Genomic DNA, 22,946 nt, shown 5'->3' on the forward strand with positions numbered 1-22,946 from the left:
GGTGTATGGGTGGACTTTTGTAGATATGTGGTTGTCGTGGTAAGTTTGTTAATTATGTGTCGTCAGATCTATAGTTTATGGATGAAACTAAAGGAAAATGTGCCCTTGAATACTAAAATATGTGGTTTAAAGATATTAATTAAATGTGTTAATGGATAAAAGTGTCTGCCAAATGCATAAACAGGAAAAAGTAAAATAAAATCACATAATAGAAAACTTTCTTCTTAAGTCAAGAGAAAAAAAGATTCTTCAAGACTCAAGGTAAATCATTGGGAAAATGCTTTTTCCCACTTTGTGAATGCCAATTTTGCCAGTGAAGCGCCACCAATTAGTCCTACAACTATTTTCTGCATCACTCAAGCCCAGAAGAGACACATCTTACTTGTGAAATTTCAAATGAACAATGTGTTCATATGTACACACAATATGAACGAGGCAGACTTTGTGTGTTTTGATTATATGCCGATTTAACACCTTTTTTCAATAATCCATGACAGGCTGCATTCCAGTTAGTACCACTGGACATCTCCTGATGGAATCTTCCAGATGGGAAAATGTAGTTGTCAGTTTAAAAGCCTGTCACATCCATGGAAGAAAGTATATCTTACCCACTAATGGACCAAATGACAACATGAAATATGAAAGATAACATAGTGGCCATTTTACCTATTACGCATTTAAGCTTCCAAAGGGCACATATACAGACAGCATAGTCAAAGTAGATATCAAGTGTGAAGGAGACTGTCAAAAGCTATTTTCAAGCATTCACATATACAAAATATTCGGTTTAATTGGCACTTACATGCGAACTCAACTTTAGCCTCTCGGCTCAGAATGGTTCCAAATGCATTAGTGGCGATACACTGGTAAATACCGGGGTGTTTAGTTGCCTGAGGTTTACTGATCAAAAGGTTTCCCTCAACAAGACTGTAGTTGAAGTCCATGTCAATGTCAAGATCTTTCCCGTTGAATTTCCACCTAAATGTAAAAACAGGTGGAGTGAGCACAGAATAATGATGATGAGAAGAAATTTAGGCATACAAATTCTTTCAGTGGCATTTTCAAACTATTATAAAAAACTATTAAAACATGTCTGTTAATTGAAATAAACCTGAAATGAAATATAAATATTAGAAAAAAATAAAAATAAAAATTTCTAATTTTCTAACTGAAATAAAATAGGTTGAAGTATTAAAATGACAGAAATAAAAATGTATAAAAAAACTAAATGGAAATATATAAAAACAAACAATAAAAATGTCAAAACAAAATTACTAAAATTTAAAATACAATTAAAATGAAAATTGAAAAAAAAAAAAATATATTTTCTATAAAAAAATATAAAAATTACACCATCCAAAAGTCTGAACTTTTGATTATATATATATAGATTTTTTTAGCATTTTTTTTGAAAAATTTACTAGTATTTACAATTTCAGTCAAAAGCTGAAATGAAAAATTAAATAATTGTCATATTTTCTTGTTCAAATCGGGTCATTCAAATATAATTTAATTGTTTTAAACTTTTCCTTGTTTTAATGTTTCAAAATCCTGAAATGTAATTTATATCCAGGTGTTAATGGAAATTTTTTTTTATATATCTATAAATATCTTTTATATATATATATTTTTTTTTTCAGTATGGTGTCAGACTTTTGGATTCCACTATATATTGAGAAGATATTGAGAAAAAGTCATTACTTGTAATGTGGCTCTGGACTTCCCTTAGCTTTGCAGTTAATAAATATCTTGTTGTCCTCTGCACTTAAAGGAAAAACACTATCACTGGGCTCTTGCGTGAACACTGGGCCATGTCGAATAATTCTCTCTAGGAGAAAGAACAAGAACAAGAGTCACAAACAGCTCATAATCGACAATCTGGAACATGAATCTGGATTGTAAAACAGGTGTGAACACATCAGGTCCACATTATCTCTAATGTGCGCTATTCATTTATTTTCAGCAACTTCCCACACTGAGCTCATTAGATCTGCAACGTAAACACGTGCCAGAGGAACAGCTTTCATTTCCCCTCTTGTAGCAGGAACCGTATCAACATGACGTCCTCGTTTTGGCAGGCCCGTAACACGCATGGCAGCGTGGCTAGGTCTGTTGTTTCGGTTGACTGCTGCCAAGACACCAATCCACCTCCCTAATTACCCCATGTTGTGGTAATTACTCTAGTGAAATGTATCATTTCTTAAATGAATAAACAAGCTCTCAGAAACATGTCACAGGGAAAGGAATTGTGCTTTCTAGTGTTAGTAGACTTCCTCATTCAACCTTTCCCAACTGAACTCACCTGTGACTTTTCTCGTTCTCTTTGAGTGAATGAAATTCTTTTTTACAGGTCTCTAACCTTGACTAGGACACACAAAAATGACCCTCCCACATCATCAAGCTAATGGAAGTGTCCAGGCGTGTTTGCCTGGGGTGAGGTACCTGCCTCCTCACGCTGGGGGAGATGCTACCTTTTTCACTTTCCCTTTTGTGTGTCCTTTGAACGACGGAAATTAATGAAGCATTTAGAGCGAGGAGTAGTATTCCACATTTAGGTGTCATTTACGGTGAGGACATGTCCCAAACACTTTTAGTCTTGGACAATTTTGCCCTACTATTTATTCACTGATGTAGTTAATTATAGTGGGTAAAGTAATCAGAGGTGATCTGGAGTCTGTTTTTTTTTTTTTATGTAAACATTAAAAATAAAGAAATAAATGTTCTCTAACATGGCCTGTCAGACATGCACTGCACTTCTAAACTGCTTTTCACAATATCAAGACATAATCACAAAACAAAATGCAAACAAATGTGTTCCCACGCTGGATATGCACTGTTTAAAAGTTTTTAAAGGGATTAATAATTTATTGAGCTCCTAAAGGACCAACTGTATGTCAGTGTCATTCTCTTGCAAATGTTACGGTTCCCCTGTGAAAGTTTTGCGAGGGAATGCGAACACAAAGTTTCTCAGGGAAACAAAATATTTGCGAGTAAACGCATAAGCATTGAAATATTTTTTTTCCTCCCATCCAATATTGTTTCCATCACCATGTAATCCTTTTCTGCCACATTTAATAAATTGATTAAAAGTGACAGCAAAGACTTTTATATTGTCACAAAAAAATCTATTTCAAATACAGGTAAATGCTGTTCTTTTGCAGCACAACAGTTTTTAACTGTTATAATAAGAAATAAGCAGCAAATCAGCATAATTTAGAATGATTTGTGAAGGGTCATGTGACACTGAAGACTGGAGAAACAATTCAGCTTTGCCATCACAAGAATACTAGAAAATAGAAAACACAATATTACTGTTTTACTGTGTTTTTGATTAAAAACATTTAAAAAATATTACAGACCCCGACATTTTGATTTATAAAAAAATAAAAAAATAATTAAGGTCACAATTTCATTTGAACATCTGAATTGTTTCGACAAGAATGACTGTTCCACTGTGTAATGAGACATGAGTTTTACATTGGAAAATAGCCTCAATATGCTATTGACATTTTTGCTTAAATGATTTTGTACATTTTATTTCTAATCATAATGTTATTAATAATTCACTTACACTTACAATGAATAAAGGGCCATTCAACCTAGTTTAATAACTTATTCTCATTATTATAACCACATCCATATAGGTCCATTCACTGTTTAAATATTAACTACATTCATATTCAGTATCCACATGTTTAATAACTATTTCACTTTGGTAGATCACTATTATTAATTCACTCAATATAACTTATTTCCTAAATAAATATACGTAGGCTACGTGAGATTTTTTTCAGTTATTATCAATTATCAACAAGAGATCTAAATGTACTGCAGTTCATTTCCACACAGCTTGTATGCACACGTTTCATCAACACTTAAAATACTTAAATAAAAGTCTTCAAAGCTAGGATCTGGCAGGTTGTTAGATACAGTGTGTGTTTGGTTGGTCTCCTCAGGTCCTCCGTGCTGAATAGCTTCTGGCCTTCCATCTGATGCTGTCTGGCCTATGCACTTCCTTCTCTCCAGCTAAGCTTTCTGAATATCAAGCTGTGCAATCAAAAGAGCACCTGTGGATTGAATGCAAATGCCCATTTGAGTTGGCATAGTTACTGTAGCACAACAACGGCAATAACTGGAGCACTGGCACTGAGTGGGGGACATTGGTTCATTTAAATAGGGCACCTGCCTCTTCAGATGGCCCCTTCCTTACAGCGGTGCATTATGTGCTGTGAGTTGCAGAAACCATAGGAGAAATAATAAGAACGTTTTGTATGTTTTAGACATGGTGGAGAGTTATAGCTCATTGCAAGTCTGCCAAGAGCTACAAGTAGCTATAAGTAATGTCTAACTCTTATGAATATTCTGTTAAAACAGTATAGTCTTCAACTGGTGGGACGCAGGTTTGTTCTGATTGTGGATGGTAGATAAAAAAAACTATGCTTAAATCCAAATGATAAATTCAACTAAAAATAAAATTGTGCATAGTTAAGTTTAGTAGATTTTTTTTTTCACTTGTTTTAAAAAAACAAAAACCTACCAGTGCAGAAAAAGAAAAAGGAATATAATCTTATTAAAGGTACAATCTCTGAAAAAAAAAAAAAAAAAAAGTATTAATATTTTATGCCTTGTTTCCTCTTAGGTAAATTTATCTTGTTTCAAGGATTTTCAGAATTCTTTTCCAGTGTAATTTCTATAATGCATTGTTCTTGTTCAGCATCTTGATTCAGAAATCCTTGAAACAAGGTGCATTTTTCTGAGAGCCAACATTGCATAAAATATTAAGACTTTCAGAGAATGTATCTTTAACAAGAGTATATTTCTTCCTGTACCAACAGATTTTTTCACTTATTTTAGTACTAGTAACTAGTAAACAAATACCAATATGCAATATCAATAAATGTAAATGTCTGACTGTAAATGCATTTTTGGATGGCTGGTCAACACTCAATGTCTAATATAAAATTAAAACCAAACTGCTTTAGAACATTCTTCAAAGCTACATAAACAAATAAAGTTTCCTATGCTAGTCTATTATTATGAACAATTAAAAAGCATGCCAATATAAGTTACTGTAGAAGTTATTGCTGAAGAGAAAAATCAGAAACTGTGTCAAGACAAATGTCCTGCTGGGGCAACCACGAGCGCTTGTTCCCAGCATGCATCTGTCTCTAGAGGAATGTGGAAATGATTAGACAGAGGCATGAAAAGCCACTCTCTCTACTGAAGTGGGGACTATGCAGAACAGGTGAGCTATCAAAGGCAACTCGGGGGATATCGTACCTGCTAGGCAGCTCTTGAGTGACAGCAGGATTAAGAGTTCCCATGGCAACAACATCTTCATCTTCCAAGGTCACAGATTTCCATTCAACTGCAAGAGAAGCAAGCCGTGTTCTTCCAATGTAAAGTCAGCTTTGTTGGCTGTGGAATGAGCAAGGGACAGGTCGAGAGGGAGAGGGAGAGAGAGACAAAAGATTAGAAAAACAAAACAACACAAGCAAGAGGAGCTGTACTGTATATTCAGATAAACCAGTGAAATATTAATAATTCATTCATCCAAATAAGGACAGACAGGATTCCATGCCTATGGGCCAGCTCACAGCTGATCAACTGCAGTGTGGATACTGAGCATACCCTCAATATATCTCCCAAGAAGTCGAGGGAATCGGAGAGGGAGAGATAGATAGACAGACCCGGGGAGAGCAAGAGAGATATGGAAAAATCCTCAGTGGCTTACGGCAGCAAAACCTGAACACATATTCAGCTGCCAAAGGCAATGTTTGGATTGTGCTAAAAGTATTGGTTCTACACACTTACACTTGGGAAAAAAAGCGTGATACATTTATAAACCTGCAAACATATTTCATTTTCAGCGCGCCGTATCTCAGAACAGGATTATGATTCGATAGGGGAGGTGATACACTTTGAAAGGGCAGTGAATATGATAGAGGAGTAAGCTATACGGCATCAGCCCTCCCTCTTTTTGAATCGGCGGTGTGCAATTCATCCACCTCACAGGAATTCAATACTCTTTAAAGCACATCAGTGTTGTCAAATACCCACTTTAATTTATAAGGGTCAACGCCACCGCTTTGGCTTTTACAAATGCGGGCCCTGGTGGGACGTGCGGTTTAAGTGTCAAACTGTAACAAATGTCTTGCAAATGAGAGTAATATTTTTGACATTTCTGAGTGCAAAACAGCTTATGGTTTATGAGCGATATATCTACACTAGGGACATCACATTTCGAATAAGCCATGAAAGTCATCGTAATGCATAACGTGTTTAACATTTAGACTTTTCTTTATTTTCTTCGAATGCAATACCAAACCATTAAGGATCAATATTGTTTAGTCAAAACTGTTTCTAAATCATCTGAATTGCTTTGAAGCAATGCCATTGTTTAGAAGAATCAAATCTGCTTTGAAACATCAGCATTGTTTTGAATCATCAGGATTGTTTTGGAAGAATCTGCATTGTTTTAATCCATGAGATTTTGTTTTGAAGCATCAACATTGTTTTAAAGCATCAAATCTGTTTTGAAATTACCAGTATTTTTGCAGCAGTCTTTTTGAAACAATACTGCTTTGAAGCATCAGTACGTTTTACAAGTGTCAATATCATTGTGAAGTTTTCAAGCATCAACATTGTACTGAAGCATCAATATTGTTTTGAAATGCCATCATTGGAAGCATCAAATCTGTTTGAAACATCAGTATTGTTTTAAAACAATAAACATTGCTTTGACATCAGAATAGATTTGAAGCATCATTATTGCTTTGAAGCTTCAAATCTGTTTTGAATGATCACTGTTGTTTTGAGTAATCAGAATTTCTTTGAAGTGTCAATATTGCTTTGAAGCATCAAATCTGTTTAGAAACAATATTGCTTTAAAGAATCAGAGCTACTTAGAAGCGACAGTATCATTCTGAAGTTTCAATATAGTTCTGAAGCATCAGCATTGTACTGAATCATCAAAGAATCAGTATTGTTTCAAAGCATCAATATTATTGTAAATAATCAACATATGAAGCACCAGTAATCTTCATGTATTGATATTATTCTTTAGCCCATTTAACCAACTTCTTTGATACGTTAATGTAATATCAAGAGCAGCTCAGTTGTTAGGCAGAAACTGAAAATACCTGACAATCGAAGGAAAAAAAATGAGTGCAGATCAGGTCTGAGATGGGGGGAGAGATTAAATTAGATGAGATTGATTATGTTCCTGTATTATCTACTCTAAGGAACCACGAGCTCTGACCTTCAAGTCCTTCGTCATTTCAGTCATCTCTATCGATTTGGTTTCCATTTTTTTAACCTCCTGCCTCCTTTGTTTGTCATTCTGCTCCTGCAGCCCGCTATGAGTCTCAATCAAGTCTGGGAGGACAGGTCAATAGCCGGATATTTGTTTGATGTCTTTCCTTATGAGATGCATGAGGGTGATCTATAACCGGTGAGCTTGCGAAATGAAGAATTAAACTATAGATGCGCAATGGGGAAGATCTTACTTTGACCTGCAAATTTGAATCCCTGCATGCTACCTGTTTTCCTACTTCTTCAGATCAATTCATTCAATCCTTCTTCCCTGCAACGGTGTCATTTGAGGTGTGTTTAATATGCTTGAATTAGATAACTGATATACATGCTGCTCTGCTTTATCATAATTTGAAAAGAGGGTAAAAGTTTACGTACAAATGACACCTATTTTAAGGCACTCGAAAAAAAGGTTGAAGATCCGTCAGCATTAATTCCTTACGTTAAAAAAGTCCCTAGAGGAATACAACATTAATGACTCTAAAAATGTTGTCCTTGAATGTACCGAGAACCATGTACCATTTGTAAAACAATAGAGAGTTGCTGGACTTCTGGGACAGCTAGTAAGACCATTATAATCTATTTCCACAAGATGTCTAACAAGCCCTGTAAGGCTCAAATCATTAAAGTGGCATGTTGAGCAAAAATGATCAATGCTAATTTATGTTTCGGTCTCGTCAGCAGTCCCCGCTCACTTCAGAGAGAGGTCAGATCGCTATTTGTCATCCATCTGGGGCTCTCGTACATTTTAAAGTCACAAAAAAAAGCTTCCTGTTTCTGTCTAAAGCATATAATATGCATCAAACCCTACTGGGGCAACCACGAGCGTTATCGCTGTGTCAAAAGGCATCCCACGTTTTAACGATTCATGATGTCTCTGGCATCTTTGGGGAAGGAGGGAAGGAGTTTCTTGGTCACAGTCCTACCGGATTCAGAGTAGTTCCTTACATGATTAATTTATAGAGCAGGGAAAAAATACAATGGCAATAATTCTTCTGCCCAGCGGATGACGGTCACAGGTGGTAGAAATATCAAGTGGGCCGAAGCCTGGTTAATGGTGCCTGCAAGGGAAAAGATCTGTCAGGGATAATCTCTTATAATACTCTGCCATAGATAATGTGCTTCCCCCTTCCACTGGCGGCAGATGAAGAGATTGCATAGCAGACATTATGAAATGGGATGAGAATTATCATGACTATGCTGCCTGTGTCCAGAGCGATAAATGCAGAGCTAGTTTAAATCTTATTGAGAAAATGGATATATGGTGGGTGAGAGTGTTGAAAAAGATGGGACACCACAGTGTAATGTGATCTGGAAGGAATACTTCATGACTTTGTAGCTAAATGTACAGCTGTACGAGAAAAAAGGCTGACAATGGTGTCAAACTTGTGCTTCCCGCGCCAAGTCTGACAATGAACCTCGTTTTTAAAGGCTGTGTTGGCCTTACATATAATTATTAGTATAGTAATAGTAAATAGGTGCAGATAAAATGACAGGAAGAGCTGTGTATATATATATAAACAAATATACATTTACATATTTTTCAGTGGCTCATCCTGCAGGTTACATAGGTGGTAACAATTGTCTTGTCTTGAGTGAGTCATTTATCATTCAACTGATTCATTACAACATGCCGATTGATCAGGAATTAAACAAGTGACTTTCTTTAGGATTGAGCCACTGAATCATTCACTCAAACAAAACATGTTGATTTATTAAGAAACAAAGCGCCAACACAGAGATGCACAATAATTGATGGCAAGATCACATTATAGTGACCTGGTTTTTTAAAATTGAACTAATCTTAATTGAAGTCATTTTGTTAATTTGAGCAAAGTTAAATTAAAACACAAAACAAATATGCATAACCCTAAACTAGTTGGATCTGGCAATATTGTGTCTAATATTGTCAACTTGATGTGTCTAATAATACTGTTCAATTTTCTAATTTGTTGTTGTTGTATAGCAATATCACACTCACAATCATACTGTTTTTATTACTATCTGAAAATAATTTAAGATTTTTTTTATAGAAAATGTTCAATAGACTGGTGGCAATTCACATATTTTTTTTACAAACATTTCAATATCCTAATAAAAAATAAAAAGCCTATCCAAATATCCAGACATGTCAAACGCTGCCTAAACCCTGAGTAATAGCACTCCTCAATAAGACATGACATATGCTTCCTTAAAAATCCAGCATCCACCTTCATTTACAGCATTAGATAAATAACATAGTCTCTGACTGCGGATTGAGTCCTCAAAGAGCCTTTGTGAGCTTCGCACCAGCCTGCAGAAGCCAGAGGCAGAAACGCCGGCTGGGTTTAGCCGATGTGAACAGAATCTCAACATGGGCTTCAGTGAGACAGCTTCCATCAAACCAACCAACCAGCTATCAGCCTCATCCATTCACAATCTGCCAGCTCATTGCCCCACAACCTGCTTGATTCTGTGTGCCATGCTAAATAATACAGTTTTAGATACTCTAACAATTACACAAATTAAAGCTGCAAGCAGCATTTATCGGGGTTCAAGCGGTTTAAGGCCTTTAAACACATAAAAAAAAAAAATATATATTATGTTTTATTTAGCAAGCATGTAAACACTTAGAAAACTTAGGACACCAAAAGTAATTTATAAAAGATCATGTGAGAGATTCAGTAGATAGTGGATAGGAAATCAAGTCAAATTCCTTCTTTTATTGTTTGCCACATCTTTAATATCAGTATTGAAAAAGGGATTTTTCCTTTAGCTTGGAAAGATGCAAAGGTTATTCATCTACAGAAAAATGCAGCACTGGGTTTTAATGGTCATAATAGTCGACCAATAAGTTTGCTACCAGTTCTTAGCAAAGTATTGAAAATGATAGTTTGTGAGCAAATTCAAATTATTCTTTAAGGAGAATAATTTGCACTCTAATTTTCAGCATTTATGTTAAGAGAGCACAGATTGATGACAATAATTTAGTAGGAACAGTAGTGTTAGATTTTAGCTTAGTACTGGATCATAAATTATTGCTGGATAAACTGAAATGTTACAAATTTACTTCTCATAATGTACATTGGTTTAAAAGTTAACTGTCTAATGAGACTATGTGTATTTTATAATGGAAGTTATTCAGATGTGAAAGAGTTGCAATGTGGTGTGCCTCAAGGAAGTTGCATAAGACCAATGATCTTCCTCTTGTGTACATGGCCAGTCATGTATGCAGATGATAAAACATTATATTTACCTGCAACATCAATTAAGCAGTTGACTACTGCTTTGGATGAGGAAATACAATTGGTCATAAAAAAGGTACGGAATAATTCTTGATAAAAGTTTCTAAACTTGATAAAAACCAAAAGCATTGTGTTTGCATCAAAATGCATCAAAAGTTGATTGCATCAAAAGTTAAATTTGTCTGTAAAGAGTGTGCCTATTGAACAGGTAGAGTACATACGACTTCTTGGAGTTATATTAGATAGTAAGCTGAAGTGGTCAAACAGAAAATATGGTAACAGGTATGGGAAGAGGTTTGCCAGTTATTAAGAGATGTGTAAACTTTTTACCACAACACTGTATTTCTAAAATTGTGCAAACAATGGTTCTTGCTTAGATTATTGCCCAGTGGTGTGGTCGAGTGCATCAAGTAAAGAGAAAAAATTGAACTAATTGAAAAATTACAATTAGTCCAGAACAGAGCGACACGACTCTTTTACTGTAAACTGTAAAAGAAGGGCTAATATAATAAGAATGCATTGGTGAAGGATTGTCTCTCTGCTTTGTTTTATAAGAAATATTTCTGTGTCCTAATGTCCTGCACTTTCAACTTTTGTATAGTAGTACTAGTCATAATTTTAACACCAGGCATGCATAAAAGGGATGTTTTTTTATTTCCTGTTTCGAAAATCACTGCAAAACAATGGACTGTAATGTATAGAGGAATGAAAATATGGAATGATTTACCATTGATACAATACATATTTTTTAAAGAAAAATTTGTTTAAAAAAAATATTTAAAGGAACATTTAATGGCATAATATATAGTAAATTGTTGATTTTCATGTGACCTCAGATTGAGCTCATAAACATGTGTCCCGAGTTTAGCGAATATATCTCTTTCCGTTTACAAGTTATAGCCGTTTTAGTAAAAGTGGCCCCGGTCACATTGAACATTTTGGTTTCTCTTAGCCACCGTGAATTGAAATATTTTTATTTTTTTGATGATTATTGATTGTCACACTCCAGAGAATATTTCTGCAGTGGTTTAATACTTTTAATCTTATAGTTAAATCCGACCTCTAGTTTCTAAACCCCAGAGGAGAACTGGCCCCCGGCCCCGACTGAGCCTGGGTTCTCCCAAGGTTTTTTTTTTCTCCATTAGGTCACCTGATGGAGTTTTTTGGTTCCTTGCCACTGTTGCCTTTGGCTTGCTCAGTTGGGGATATTTGGGGATATTTAATTTAATTAATCAATCAACAATACTATTGATCAGCATTACCAAACGTGGACGTTTTCCACTAGAAACAAACATTGATGTATTATTTTAATTTAATACTGTGAAGCTGCTTTGATACAATCTGTATTGTGAAAAGCGCTATATAAATACACTTGACTTGACTTGACTTGGTTTGGTTCCGAACAGGCCAAAAACCTGGGAGTAGTTCGCAAAAGTAGGTTTTTTAAAAAATCTCAATTTACTCGAAACTGGCGCCTGAAGGGCGAGCAAATCCGAGACATGCATTTTGTTCGCCTTGAGCAAAGTATTGCAACGATATAAGTAGGGGTGTCAAAATGTATCGTTTCAACGATGCATCGCGATGCAGACGAGGACGATTCGGTATCTGTTCAGTAACAGACCATAACCGATTATAATGTACTGAGGCTTTTCTGACGTCATTTGTCGCGTACGTGCTTTGTCGCGGTAGCATACAATGGCAGAGGGAGGTGAGACGCGAGTGCGAGTAATTAAAAAGGCTCCAACTACTTTTAAAGCCTACATCTGGACACATTTCGGCTTTTATGAACAACCTGGTAAGCACGACCTGCAGAAGACACGCGCTGTGTGCGCTCATGTCACGCACAAATACAACATGCAGGAGGTAATACCACTAACTTGATAAACCACGTTAGCCGTTTTCGACCCGAGCTGTTAACGCCTGGCAGAGTCTGACTGCTTTAGAGTAAGCGGATGAGCTCCAACGTCTTCCGAATCCGTAGCCAAAAATAAATCATCCACTCGCCCCAATAACTTTCTCTGATTTAAGTATCCGCACCTGATGGTCAAATTACAATTATTCTGTGTTGTTATGCGTGATTATAAATGGATGATCGTCACCTTCAACAGCGGATTCGGCGACGGTTGATGTGCGCATCTTTAATGGTAACACTGATTAATGAGCGCTGCTTTTAAATGAGCATTTCTTTAAAACAAAATTAATTTGACGTAATGGCATAGACAAGCTTTACTCCCTTGAAACTTAATCTGTAATGTCACTGTTTGAACATGGGAGCACACACGCGCACACATTACTTTTGAAGAAAAATTTCAAATTGAGGATGCGGTGCATCGCGATGCATTGTGATATCGAATTGAACAATATACATAATTAAAATGTAAGTACTCTGAAAAGGAGAGTATAGAAATCTAGTGTCTATAGTCCTCTCAGGGCTGCAATAAACACAGCTACTTATTTCCATTCGGAACGAATGAAATGATTGGCTGGGCAACTGTCACTCTCCCTCGCTACCATGGCTACCACCCCCGCTGCTACAGGAGCTGCCCACATGCGCGCACCCGTTTGACTCGAGGAGGGGAAGAGGCACGAAGAGAGGCACGGAAGCTAGGAAGAATCACAATTATGGCAGAGAAAGAGCAGTCAAAATTCCCAGTACCTGCATATACAGTCAGCCAAGGCAAAAAAAAAAAAGGAACGAGTAAGGTAGAAAGGTAGGCTACTTGTCACTGGAGTGTAACGTTAGTCCTTATCAGTGCCAACAGTGCTTTCATCGTGGAAGCTCTTACATGCAAAACACTGTATATGTTATGAATCTTACGCAAAATTCACCTTCATCACAGTGTAACTGATGGTAATGGGAAAACGTATGTCAATGCAACCTGTTTTTAGCTTTATGTTACTAGTTCATTACCGAATCAAACTCAATATATTTTAAACTTTACCAGTATCGATTTGCTAGCTTGATAGTGAGTACTAACAGCCATGTTAGTTGTTTATATTCATAATGATAAAGTTAGGTATTTTATTACATGTGATTCTGACATGATGTCACTACATGCACTGCGCTCCTCTCCGCTCGGCGCTGGCAAACGCGTCCTCCAAGCTGAGCGGTCGGCATCGCGCGTTCATGTGTTTTGGGGGCGTGGCTTTGGAAGGAGCCCAGAAGGGAGGGGGTGGGAGTGAATGGAAATAAGTAGTTGTGTTTATTGAAGCCCTGAGAGGACTAAAGACACTCGATTTTTATACTCTCTTTTTCAGAGTACTTACATTTTAATTATGCATTGGTATATAAAGACAGTTTAAACAAATTTGGGAAAAAGTTTTATTAACTGAAATGAAGCTTAAATAAAAATAAAGAAAAACCTAAACTTAATGAAAATTAGAAACGTTGATTGGCAACTATCTGAAAGTTAAAGTACTTAAAAAAAACTAAATAGTAATTTTTTTAAATGATAATAAAAATTATTACTAAAAACTAAGTTAACTCATTAAAAACTGAAACTGAAAATATAAAAATAAAAGCTAATTCAAAATAAAAAAAATTCTAAAATAATACTGGTTGCTGCACAACCACTAACCACTAAGGCACAGCTCTGACGATAGATTACTTTATAAAAATGTCTGGAGGGGCGGATATACACATGACCTGGATTCCTGGGCTAACGCCAACAAGGCCTTTGCTCACAGCAATTTGGTTTCCTTGTGCAGGCAGACTCCAGCAGGGCTATCAAAAAAAGACAAATCATTTCAGCAGGTGGATGAAGAGAAGGCTGCAGTGGCCTAATAAAAAAGCACTCTGCATATAGCCCCCCCCCCACCCCACACACACACACTATAATAGGGGCCTGCTGGCAAGCTTGTAAGAAAACATGCAGTCTGCAGTTTCGTCAGCCTCTCAGAGAACACCCATTAAACAAGTAGTTGTTGACTTGTTATGAATAATAAAACAAAAGCATCAACACTGTGGATGTTAAGGGTGAGTGCTAACATAGGAACCAAGAAGACGAGCTAGCTCTCAGGGGGTGACGAAATAGCTTGCGGGAAAAAAAACCCTCATATTTTTCCCACATACTGTAAGTTCGTGACCTCAATTTTCAAATTCATGAAGGCAAAATGTTCTGAATCAGCTCTCCACAGAAAAGTTAACTAGGTTTATTGATTAAAAAACAAACAATTATTGATTTTAAAAGTGAGAAACATGTGTATTAAAGGGTTAGATACTGTACATGCCCACTCCAAGTCAAGAAACATTCTCATCAAGCGCGGTTCTTTGTTGACCTTATAAATGACTTGAAATTCACCAAACTGAGTTTACCATCTTTAATATATCCAACAAAACAGAAGGTGTGGGCATTTACAGTACGTAACCCTTTAATTTATATTTGACTTTTAAAATCAATAATTGTTTTGTTTTTATTTATTTTCAATTTGTCTGTCACAATTCAATGCCTCTAGCTTTTTATATAAAACAATATATGATAACATGAATACATTAGATTTTTGGACCAGCTACGTCAACTACGCAGAATTTTGAACATTGTTATGTTTTATCACATTGCTGCAGTTTTTACCCCACTTGAGGGTGTACACTAAGTGATTTTTACACAGATATTGTAGAGCAATCAAAGTAAGCTGAAGTCATTGATTCTCAATGAGTTACCTATTTTCGCCAACGTGCGAATAAGCAGTGCATTCAAATTTGATGCATAATAAAAAATATACATATGCAATATAACAAAAAAATATTAATAAAGCAAAACACATACATACATATATATCTATATATCTATATATATATATACAAATAAACAATTTTTTTATATAACAGCTTCGCGCTGATGGAAATGACTTTTTAGCAGAAATAAATTCTTTTTCAAAATAAGATTACATCTCATGTACATCTCATTTCATCATTATCTCATTTTTTTTTACATTCAATACATCTCAACTGTGATCAGTATTAATGCCACAACCCACTACTAATTTTAATGAGTAGAAACAGCTGACCTTATGACCTCTATAAGATATAAAAACTGTTGTCAGTGCAAATGGGGTATTATAATGATTTACTACAGTTAATGGAGTTACACTTCGGTTTAAAGTGGTGTTAGCTACTCTACCTCTAATATGCATTGTAAAATCACTCTAACGCACATCCTTGAGCGGCTTATTGCTAATTATCACATTTTCCAGGAATAATAGTCTTAATAGGTTTACAATGACACCAGGGACAGGTGACAAAATGCTTTATTGACACGATTTACTTGAGCTGCAAATAGCTAGCAACTGCGTAATCCCATTTGTGATCGAAGGACACTTGATCCTCTTCCAATCAATGCCCAATGTCTGTTGGTGACAGAGAATGGGTATTTCATAACACCCCCATGGGACCTTATAAACACCATCAATAACATGTTACCACCCATATGTGTATCATTTTCTCCCTCATATGTTGTCATTGAATACTAATGGTTGTAATATTTTACAGCTTTTCTGATTGAAGGTCATCAGAAACGCCCGCGATTTCTCTCTTCCCTACAAGGTTACGTGACGAGGAAACGGGATCATAGATTTACCGTATTGTGACAGCAGACGTATACACCCACACAACCGCACTTCAGTCTTGCTCTGCCAATTCTGTAGTAAAACAAATTAGCGGCTATGTGATATAAACCACCCTTTAACAAACTCAGGAGCCTTGGCTTTCCCTCTTCATCCTCGTGGTAGCAGCACCATCTAAAACCCTGTCAGTTCGAGTCACTGTCTCACTTTTAGCTGCATTAGAGGCGGCATTATCAGTGTCCGAGGTGTTATATTTGGAGCTGTAATCTGCGTGCACAAAGGAAAGGGCTCTATCTCTTCCTCTGCCCACCCCCGGCTCAAGTATCACCCAGACCTTTAGAAACGCCACTAAGTGCCCAAGCCAGCCGCTCATATTTCCCCTTCCCTCCAGATTATGAATGATAGGGCAACTCTTTTTACATTCATTACACAAGCACGCATGCATAATTGATTTCGCTCAAACTATGGCACCCCGAAATATTCAACTGAGTTATGGCCGGCCCTTCCATCCCCAACTGACTATGCTTGTAGGTCTACACGAGATACATCAACAACCCTTACTGCGTACCATGTAAAACGGCTTTCAGGCAGCAAGGTTTTGTTAATGTATTGTGTGTACAAGAGGAATCAGCTGCACAAGTTGTATTCATTTTATTTCGCCTACATTAAATATTTATAGTAATCGCCGAGATGAAGAATCAGAATCATCAGTGTGATTATTATTATCGCAAAGGCTGCAATTTGATTAAATAAAAGTGTATTTCAGAGTGAAGCACAGCATTGTGTTCTTGTGCATTTGAGCATGTCATGCAGGGACGTCCAGAGAGTTCCTCACAGGCAGGGGCTCAAAGATGGACAGATAGGATGTCAGTGCCATTGTTTTGTCTCAAAATGCTTACCAGAGATGATTTTTTTTCAAAAGCACATTTATTAAAGCTACTTAAATGCCTTAATTGTACTAAGACCAAATCATGGCTTAGTCTAAGCCCTGTCTGTGAAACCGGGCATTTGTTTATTAAAAAAGGGACATACAAAAGAGAGACAACAAGATTGCATACTAGTCACCTACCGCATACTGCATCAAATGCGCTTAACAATCATATACAAGAGCTAAAATGTGAAAAATAAAATCCAGCCGGCATAGCTAAATGTGTAAATTTAAGTAGATAAAGGAAAAATCACATGCTATCACGCACATTACATTATCTCCCGCTACTTTAAAAAGTAATTCAAGGTGAGAAGCTGACACACAGCAAATAATGAATTGCCTCGGGTCAAATATCAAACCTTGTGAGGATTTGTGCAGATGAAGGGTTGTAAGGAGAAGAGCAAAAACAACATCAACATGCTGTAACAGGCATCATCATATTGTGGAATATCATGAAAGTGGTGCCGGGTTCTGTCAACACAGCCTGGCTGCGGGTTCCTCAGGGGAATATGGGCTGTCATTCACCTGAATAATGCCACAGACACTGCTGGTATTTCAGAGAGTAGAGGAAGTCCATCATCCAGGATAGGTCACTCAGAGACTAATCTTGCTAAAGGTTAGATGTGAACTGTGACCGGTCCCCACAACAGGATCCTTTGACAAAGTGCAGACATATGGCACAGGGAAAAAAATGAGGGTCAGCGTGTCCAATGATCTTCTGCTCCTCTAGAAAGGAACTATACTGAGAGGGGGGAATTTCATCTTGTGCATTATTTTCAGGTTAAGAAACACCACATAAGTAGCAGGAATGGCATTAAACCATGATGGAAAAAGAAAAAGGATTAAACTCGGATTAAATTGAGCAAATATGAATAACCGATGTTTGAAATGCCACCTATAATTTCTGCAATACGATTTATTACTTATATATGTATAAGTAATAAGAAACACCACAAGAATAGCATGAAACAAGATGGAAATAGAAAAAGTGATTAAACTGAGATTAGACGATATGAACTACCAAAGTTTGAAATGCCACCTATAATTTTTTAATATAATTTATTATTTAATAATAAGTATTTACAAATATTACATTATGTTTTATTCTATATTATGTTATTATATATTATACTATGTTACATATTTTTTTCCATTAAGAAACACCACTTATTATACACATTTTATTTTTATATATATACAAGAAAATTAATATTTCTGTTCATATTTCTTGTCGAATTCCATTGAGCTACAAATCAGTAAACTGAATGAACTAAAAGGTTGCAAATTATTGCATACTGACTTTTTCTTAAACACTGTTCCCGTACAAATCCACCTGGCGAATCTATAGCTAGCGTATCAAAAGGGCAATGTTAGAAGCACTCGATACTCAAGTCAAAAGGCTCTCGTTTCAACATGTCAAGGTCGAGAGTGGCATGATTAGATGTTAAAGGGTTTGTAGTAAAATGCTCAACAATCAGATAGCTTTGAAGGTCGAGAGTAGAGACAAATGAAATATCCTCCCACATTGTTCTCATGCATAAACAGCTATGGAACTCATTTACCAGCTGCTGCTCGTGCAAATGGCTTGGCTAGTCAAAATCCCCACGAGTGTGAGGGTGCTTTAAAACATTTAAGCAAATACTACAGCTGTGAAAGCACACTGCACACTCTCTGAGCGCATCCATATTTATCAGCTGCATGTGTAAAGGGTTGAATGTGAAACCGCTCTTTACACGGCCAACTGAAGCTACTTCTATCTCAGAGGTCTCAATTAGAACTGGTTTAAAACCTTATTGGTCTGTGAGACCTATAGGAACACAGACCTTACAGGAATCCAGCCATTACCATGCATTTCTCAACATTATTTTGTTTGAATATATCTCACCTTACTTGAGAAAATCAATGTTAACCAAATAGTTCCCACTGAGCAACATATAAAACAAGTGATTAAATGTCAAATCTGAGTGCTATTTGATTGAATTTAAGGTAACATAATTAAATAGTGTACGCTTGTGCGGAAGTAAATACAGATCACCTGTCGTGCTCAAACCACAGGAGTAGCATTGCTTTGAATCAAAACACAGCAAGGGTTTAAGACTACCACAATTATCTCTCTTGATTCTGCATGTAACCACAGTATGACTGTGAGTCGAGTATCTCTATATAATGACAAGCACCATTAATCACCAAAATAGTAAACTGAGCTTTTATTTTTTTGGTCTGCAGAATGGATTCATAGAGTCAAAAAAAAAAAAAAAAAAAAAAAAAAACAGAAATTGACCCAATTTACACGTTCCTGGTCTTACTGTGGATGAAATGTCTCCTAGTCTACCTCTGAAACAACTTTCATTTTCTGCTGATGTCACCTAAGCCGCATGGGAGGTGAAAGAGGTCAAAGAGCTTACAGAGTCAATGTCTGATTTAAAGATGAATGTCGGTGGTGTTTTATTCTTTCTATTCTTTAAAGTGCCATTCCACTTTATTACTTCACTTCGCTCAGAAATGCATCACATTGCGGGAGTAAATATTGGTTGCGAATGCTGTTTCATGTTTTCACAGAATTATTACAATGTGGAATAACAATACAAACCGTTAAGTATTACAGCTTTTCATATTATTTAATCAGGCAGGATATGAAAGATCCAAAATCTCTCAATGCAATCTAGGCTCTTGCTGTTATACTGATGTAAATGCAAAACCAGAACCGAAGGTAAACATCATCTTAAAAGACGTAAACATGTCCTCCAAAGAACAAATGTCATCTCAGTTTTTCCTAGAATAAAGGGGGTGAAAGATCTTGTCGAATTTCATACTGCAAGATGGCCAGACTGCTTGAGCATGCAGATTATATGCATATGTCTGCGCTGTTCTCATATCGATGAATGTTTGCATTTCCTGTGAGTCTCAGAGAGAACTCTGCTATACAGAATTACAACACATTTTTGTTTATTCCAGCTTAAGTTTTACACCTTTGATCTCTTTATCATCAGTTAAAGCTGTGAATTATTTTTGATGTTAAAATCCAGTTAATAGGCAGACAACTTTAAAGTGCCCTATTATGCTTTTTCAGTTTTTTTTTCTTCCAGTTATTATGCACCTTTTGTGCAGTGTGAAATGTAGCTGTTTGTGAATGTAAAAGGTCTGCAAAGTTTTAAAGATCAAAGTGCACGATAAATAAATTTCCCTTTCGAGAACAGTTCACTCCTATTGCGTAGCTATACACTATGGGAAAAACTCCTTTTATAAAACAAACTGAGTAGCATATCACTGAGAAACGTCTTGCTCAAGTCGTCCTAGCGATGGTGGTTCGGGTTGAATAACTAGTTCTTTCGTTTTCTTAGGTGTACAATCGTTGAGGATTTAGGAAGCTGAAATTCAGATATGGCATTAGGTATTTTTTCACGCGCTGCAAGCGGCGGTAGACCAATCATAACAGACTAGGCTGTCTGACCAATCAGAGCAGAGTAGGCTCTCAGAAAGGTAGGGTTTAGAGAGACTGAATCTTCGGATGAGTCGTTTGAGAATCTTTGAAAAATGTGGTGATGTCCAATGTATATATGAGAAAATTAAATAGTTTTTTGACCTTTGATGTAGGGCTGCACGATATTGGAAAAAAAAATTACATTGCGATATTTTTTTCCCAACGATATATATTGCGATATTGCGAGCTATCAATCCAGGCTAAAGTCAATAATTACCATTCCATGATATTAATAATTTCACTAATAAGCAAGCTTCATTACAAGTGACAAAAAGGCAACTTAATATTTTATTCCAAAATTAGAATTTCAAAAAATCTCTCTCTCTCTCTCTCTCTTTCTCTCTCTATGTTTTCGGTGCGGATGCAGTGACGCGTTCATGTAGAGTTAAAATATAAATTGCTGATAACTTCTGGATTTGAAATAAAAAAATAGTGAGTATGTGTTTCTGGTACAGCCGCGGATCAGTTAACCTACAAACTGCAAACGCAGTATATGTGAAAGCACTATAGCGCGTGCTGCTCCTGCAATATTGTAGTTCCAGGAAATTGGATAATGAAACACTGATTAAAATTAAGATACAATTAATACAAAACGAAATTCGCTTTAACGAAGGCTTTGTGCTTTCTGTTTGAGGTCTCTGTGAAAGTTTTAAAGCAGTCTTTTAGTGCCGCTTTCATAACGGTTGCGTCCGTGATTGAGAACTGTCACGTAGGCTAACATTGTTTTTTCCTCATAAATGCGAACACGAAAAATAAAAGACTTAAAAAAAAAAAACATCCACAACTTTATAACACTCCAGCAAAGTACCTCTTTTTGGTAAACATCCTCTTTTTGTAGACGAAATAGTCCCAAATAGCTGATTTTGACTGATTGTGACTCGTGTTTACTGTGTGCTACCGTTTCTAATACACTGTGGGTGCTACTACCCTTCACATCGCATGTTCCGGCGATGTGACTATCGCTCATTCGCACATCGCGATGTCGATGTTAAAACAGAATATCGTTCAGCCCTACTTTGATGCATTTAAAGCTATTGTGGGAGACATCCGGAAAAAAATGAGGAACCTTTAAAATAGCATAAGAGGGGAACTTTAAGTGAGCCATTTGTATGCTGATTCCACCCAAAAAAGTATACACTGTGACTATGGCACTCTAGTCCTCGCATTCAGACCAACACTACAACATTCGTTCAACCAAGGGTGTTGAGGCACAACTATCTGTAACTGTTTGTCTGACCAATGAACAACGGGAGGGTTTTAGAAAAATCAAAATCATTGGAGAAATTCCACAATTTGAGACAAGTTTTACTCCAACTCTAATGATTCTAGCCTTCGGCTACAGCCAATACCTCTGAGTCTGGGAGTTCTCAGTCTCCAAAACACTATGTTGTAGTGTGTCTCACTGTGATTTTTCAGGGAAAGATTTCTTTAATTACGATGACACTATCGGTCACAAGTGGAGCTACTAGTTCAGTTTTAGGTCTCAAGCCTCATTTACACGTCGCCCCGCACTGAGCACCACTCTTCGCCTTGAGGATCTTCACATGGTGGTTTAATTGATTGCAGTTAGCCAGAGGTGATCATTAACCGAGACATGCTCTCTGATCACACATCTGACTGTTTAAAAAAAAAAAAAAAAAAAATGTGAAAAGAAAATCAAGTCTATTTATATGCCACACTTCACAGTTAACACAGATATTATAAGCTCATAGAAGATGAGCTTGGCTGTCAAAAAATACACAAATGCAATTCAATTGACTTCGCAATAAATTGAATCTTTTCGAACACTTGACTTTACGTGTCAATTCCAAACTGTATAGATTACAAATAAGCATATGTTTATGCAAATATATTTGTTCAGTTACATAATTTACAGATCCAAAGACGTGGATACAGGGTTAATGAAGGGTTAATGATGAATAAAAAATATAGCACTCATATGGTCAGATTTACTAAACAGGGCAAATAAGCGTGAGAGCGCAATTCCAAAAAAGTGCAGATGGGAGTGGAAAGTTCTGCTCGTGATCTACTCACGTGATCTACTGACGATGTGCAAATTAAAGAACACAGACGCAGCCGAATCATTTCAATGATGACCAACGCAATCTACCCAGAGCAGTGCAAATTAGTGTCTGGATTAAGACATGCTTTTTTGGGCGTAAAATAATCAGCAAATACCAGTAAATTGACTAACACAAAAATCACCTTGCATAAGTAATTTAAATACTCTCCTCCCATAAATTTTGCATCTGAAAGGGAAACTCCTACAAATGCCTATGCAATTGTATGCAAAAAATAACTGTCCATGCTCTATCAGTGCTAATTCTTTAGCAAATACTGACAGTAGTTTTTTCTTTTCTTTTTATGTAAAAAGAGGGTTTGCGCTGCCACAAGTTGTTAGTTTTTTTCAATTTTCAATATGACCCTTAATATCCAT

At 36.4% G+C, this 22,946-nt stretch overlaps 1 protein-coding gene across 1 annotated transcript in view; it reads right to left on the bottom strand.

Annotated features, from left to right (window-relative positions):
* The window catches only part of cntn6 (contactin 6), an 87,116-nt gene that overhangs the window by 31,062 nt on the left and 33,108 nt on the right, over positions 1-22,946 (bottom strand). Inside the window, exons 2-4 of the mRNA XM_081379744.1 lie at positions 5,281-5,418; positions 1,702-1,828; positions 803-978 (exon numbers count right to left, since the gene is read on the bottom strand). Coding sequence (XP_081235870.1) covers positions 803-978; positions 1,702-1,828; positions 5,281-5,341 — 364 coding nt within the window. The 5' untranslated portion in view covers positions 5,342-5,418. The remainder of the gene's footprint in view (positions 1-802; positions 979-1,701; positions 1,829-5,280; positions 5,419-22,946) is intronic.

This window comes from Scardinius erythrophthalmus (genome assembly GCF_964197995.2).
Source record: "Scardinius erythrophthalmus genome assembly, chromosome: 12".
Lineage (NCBI taxonomy): Eukaryota > Metazoa > Chordata > Actinopteri > Cypriniformes > Leuciscidae > Scardinius > Scardinius erythrophthalmus.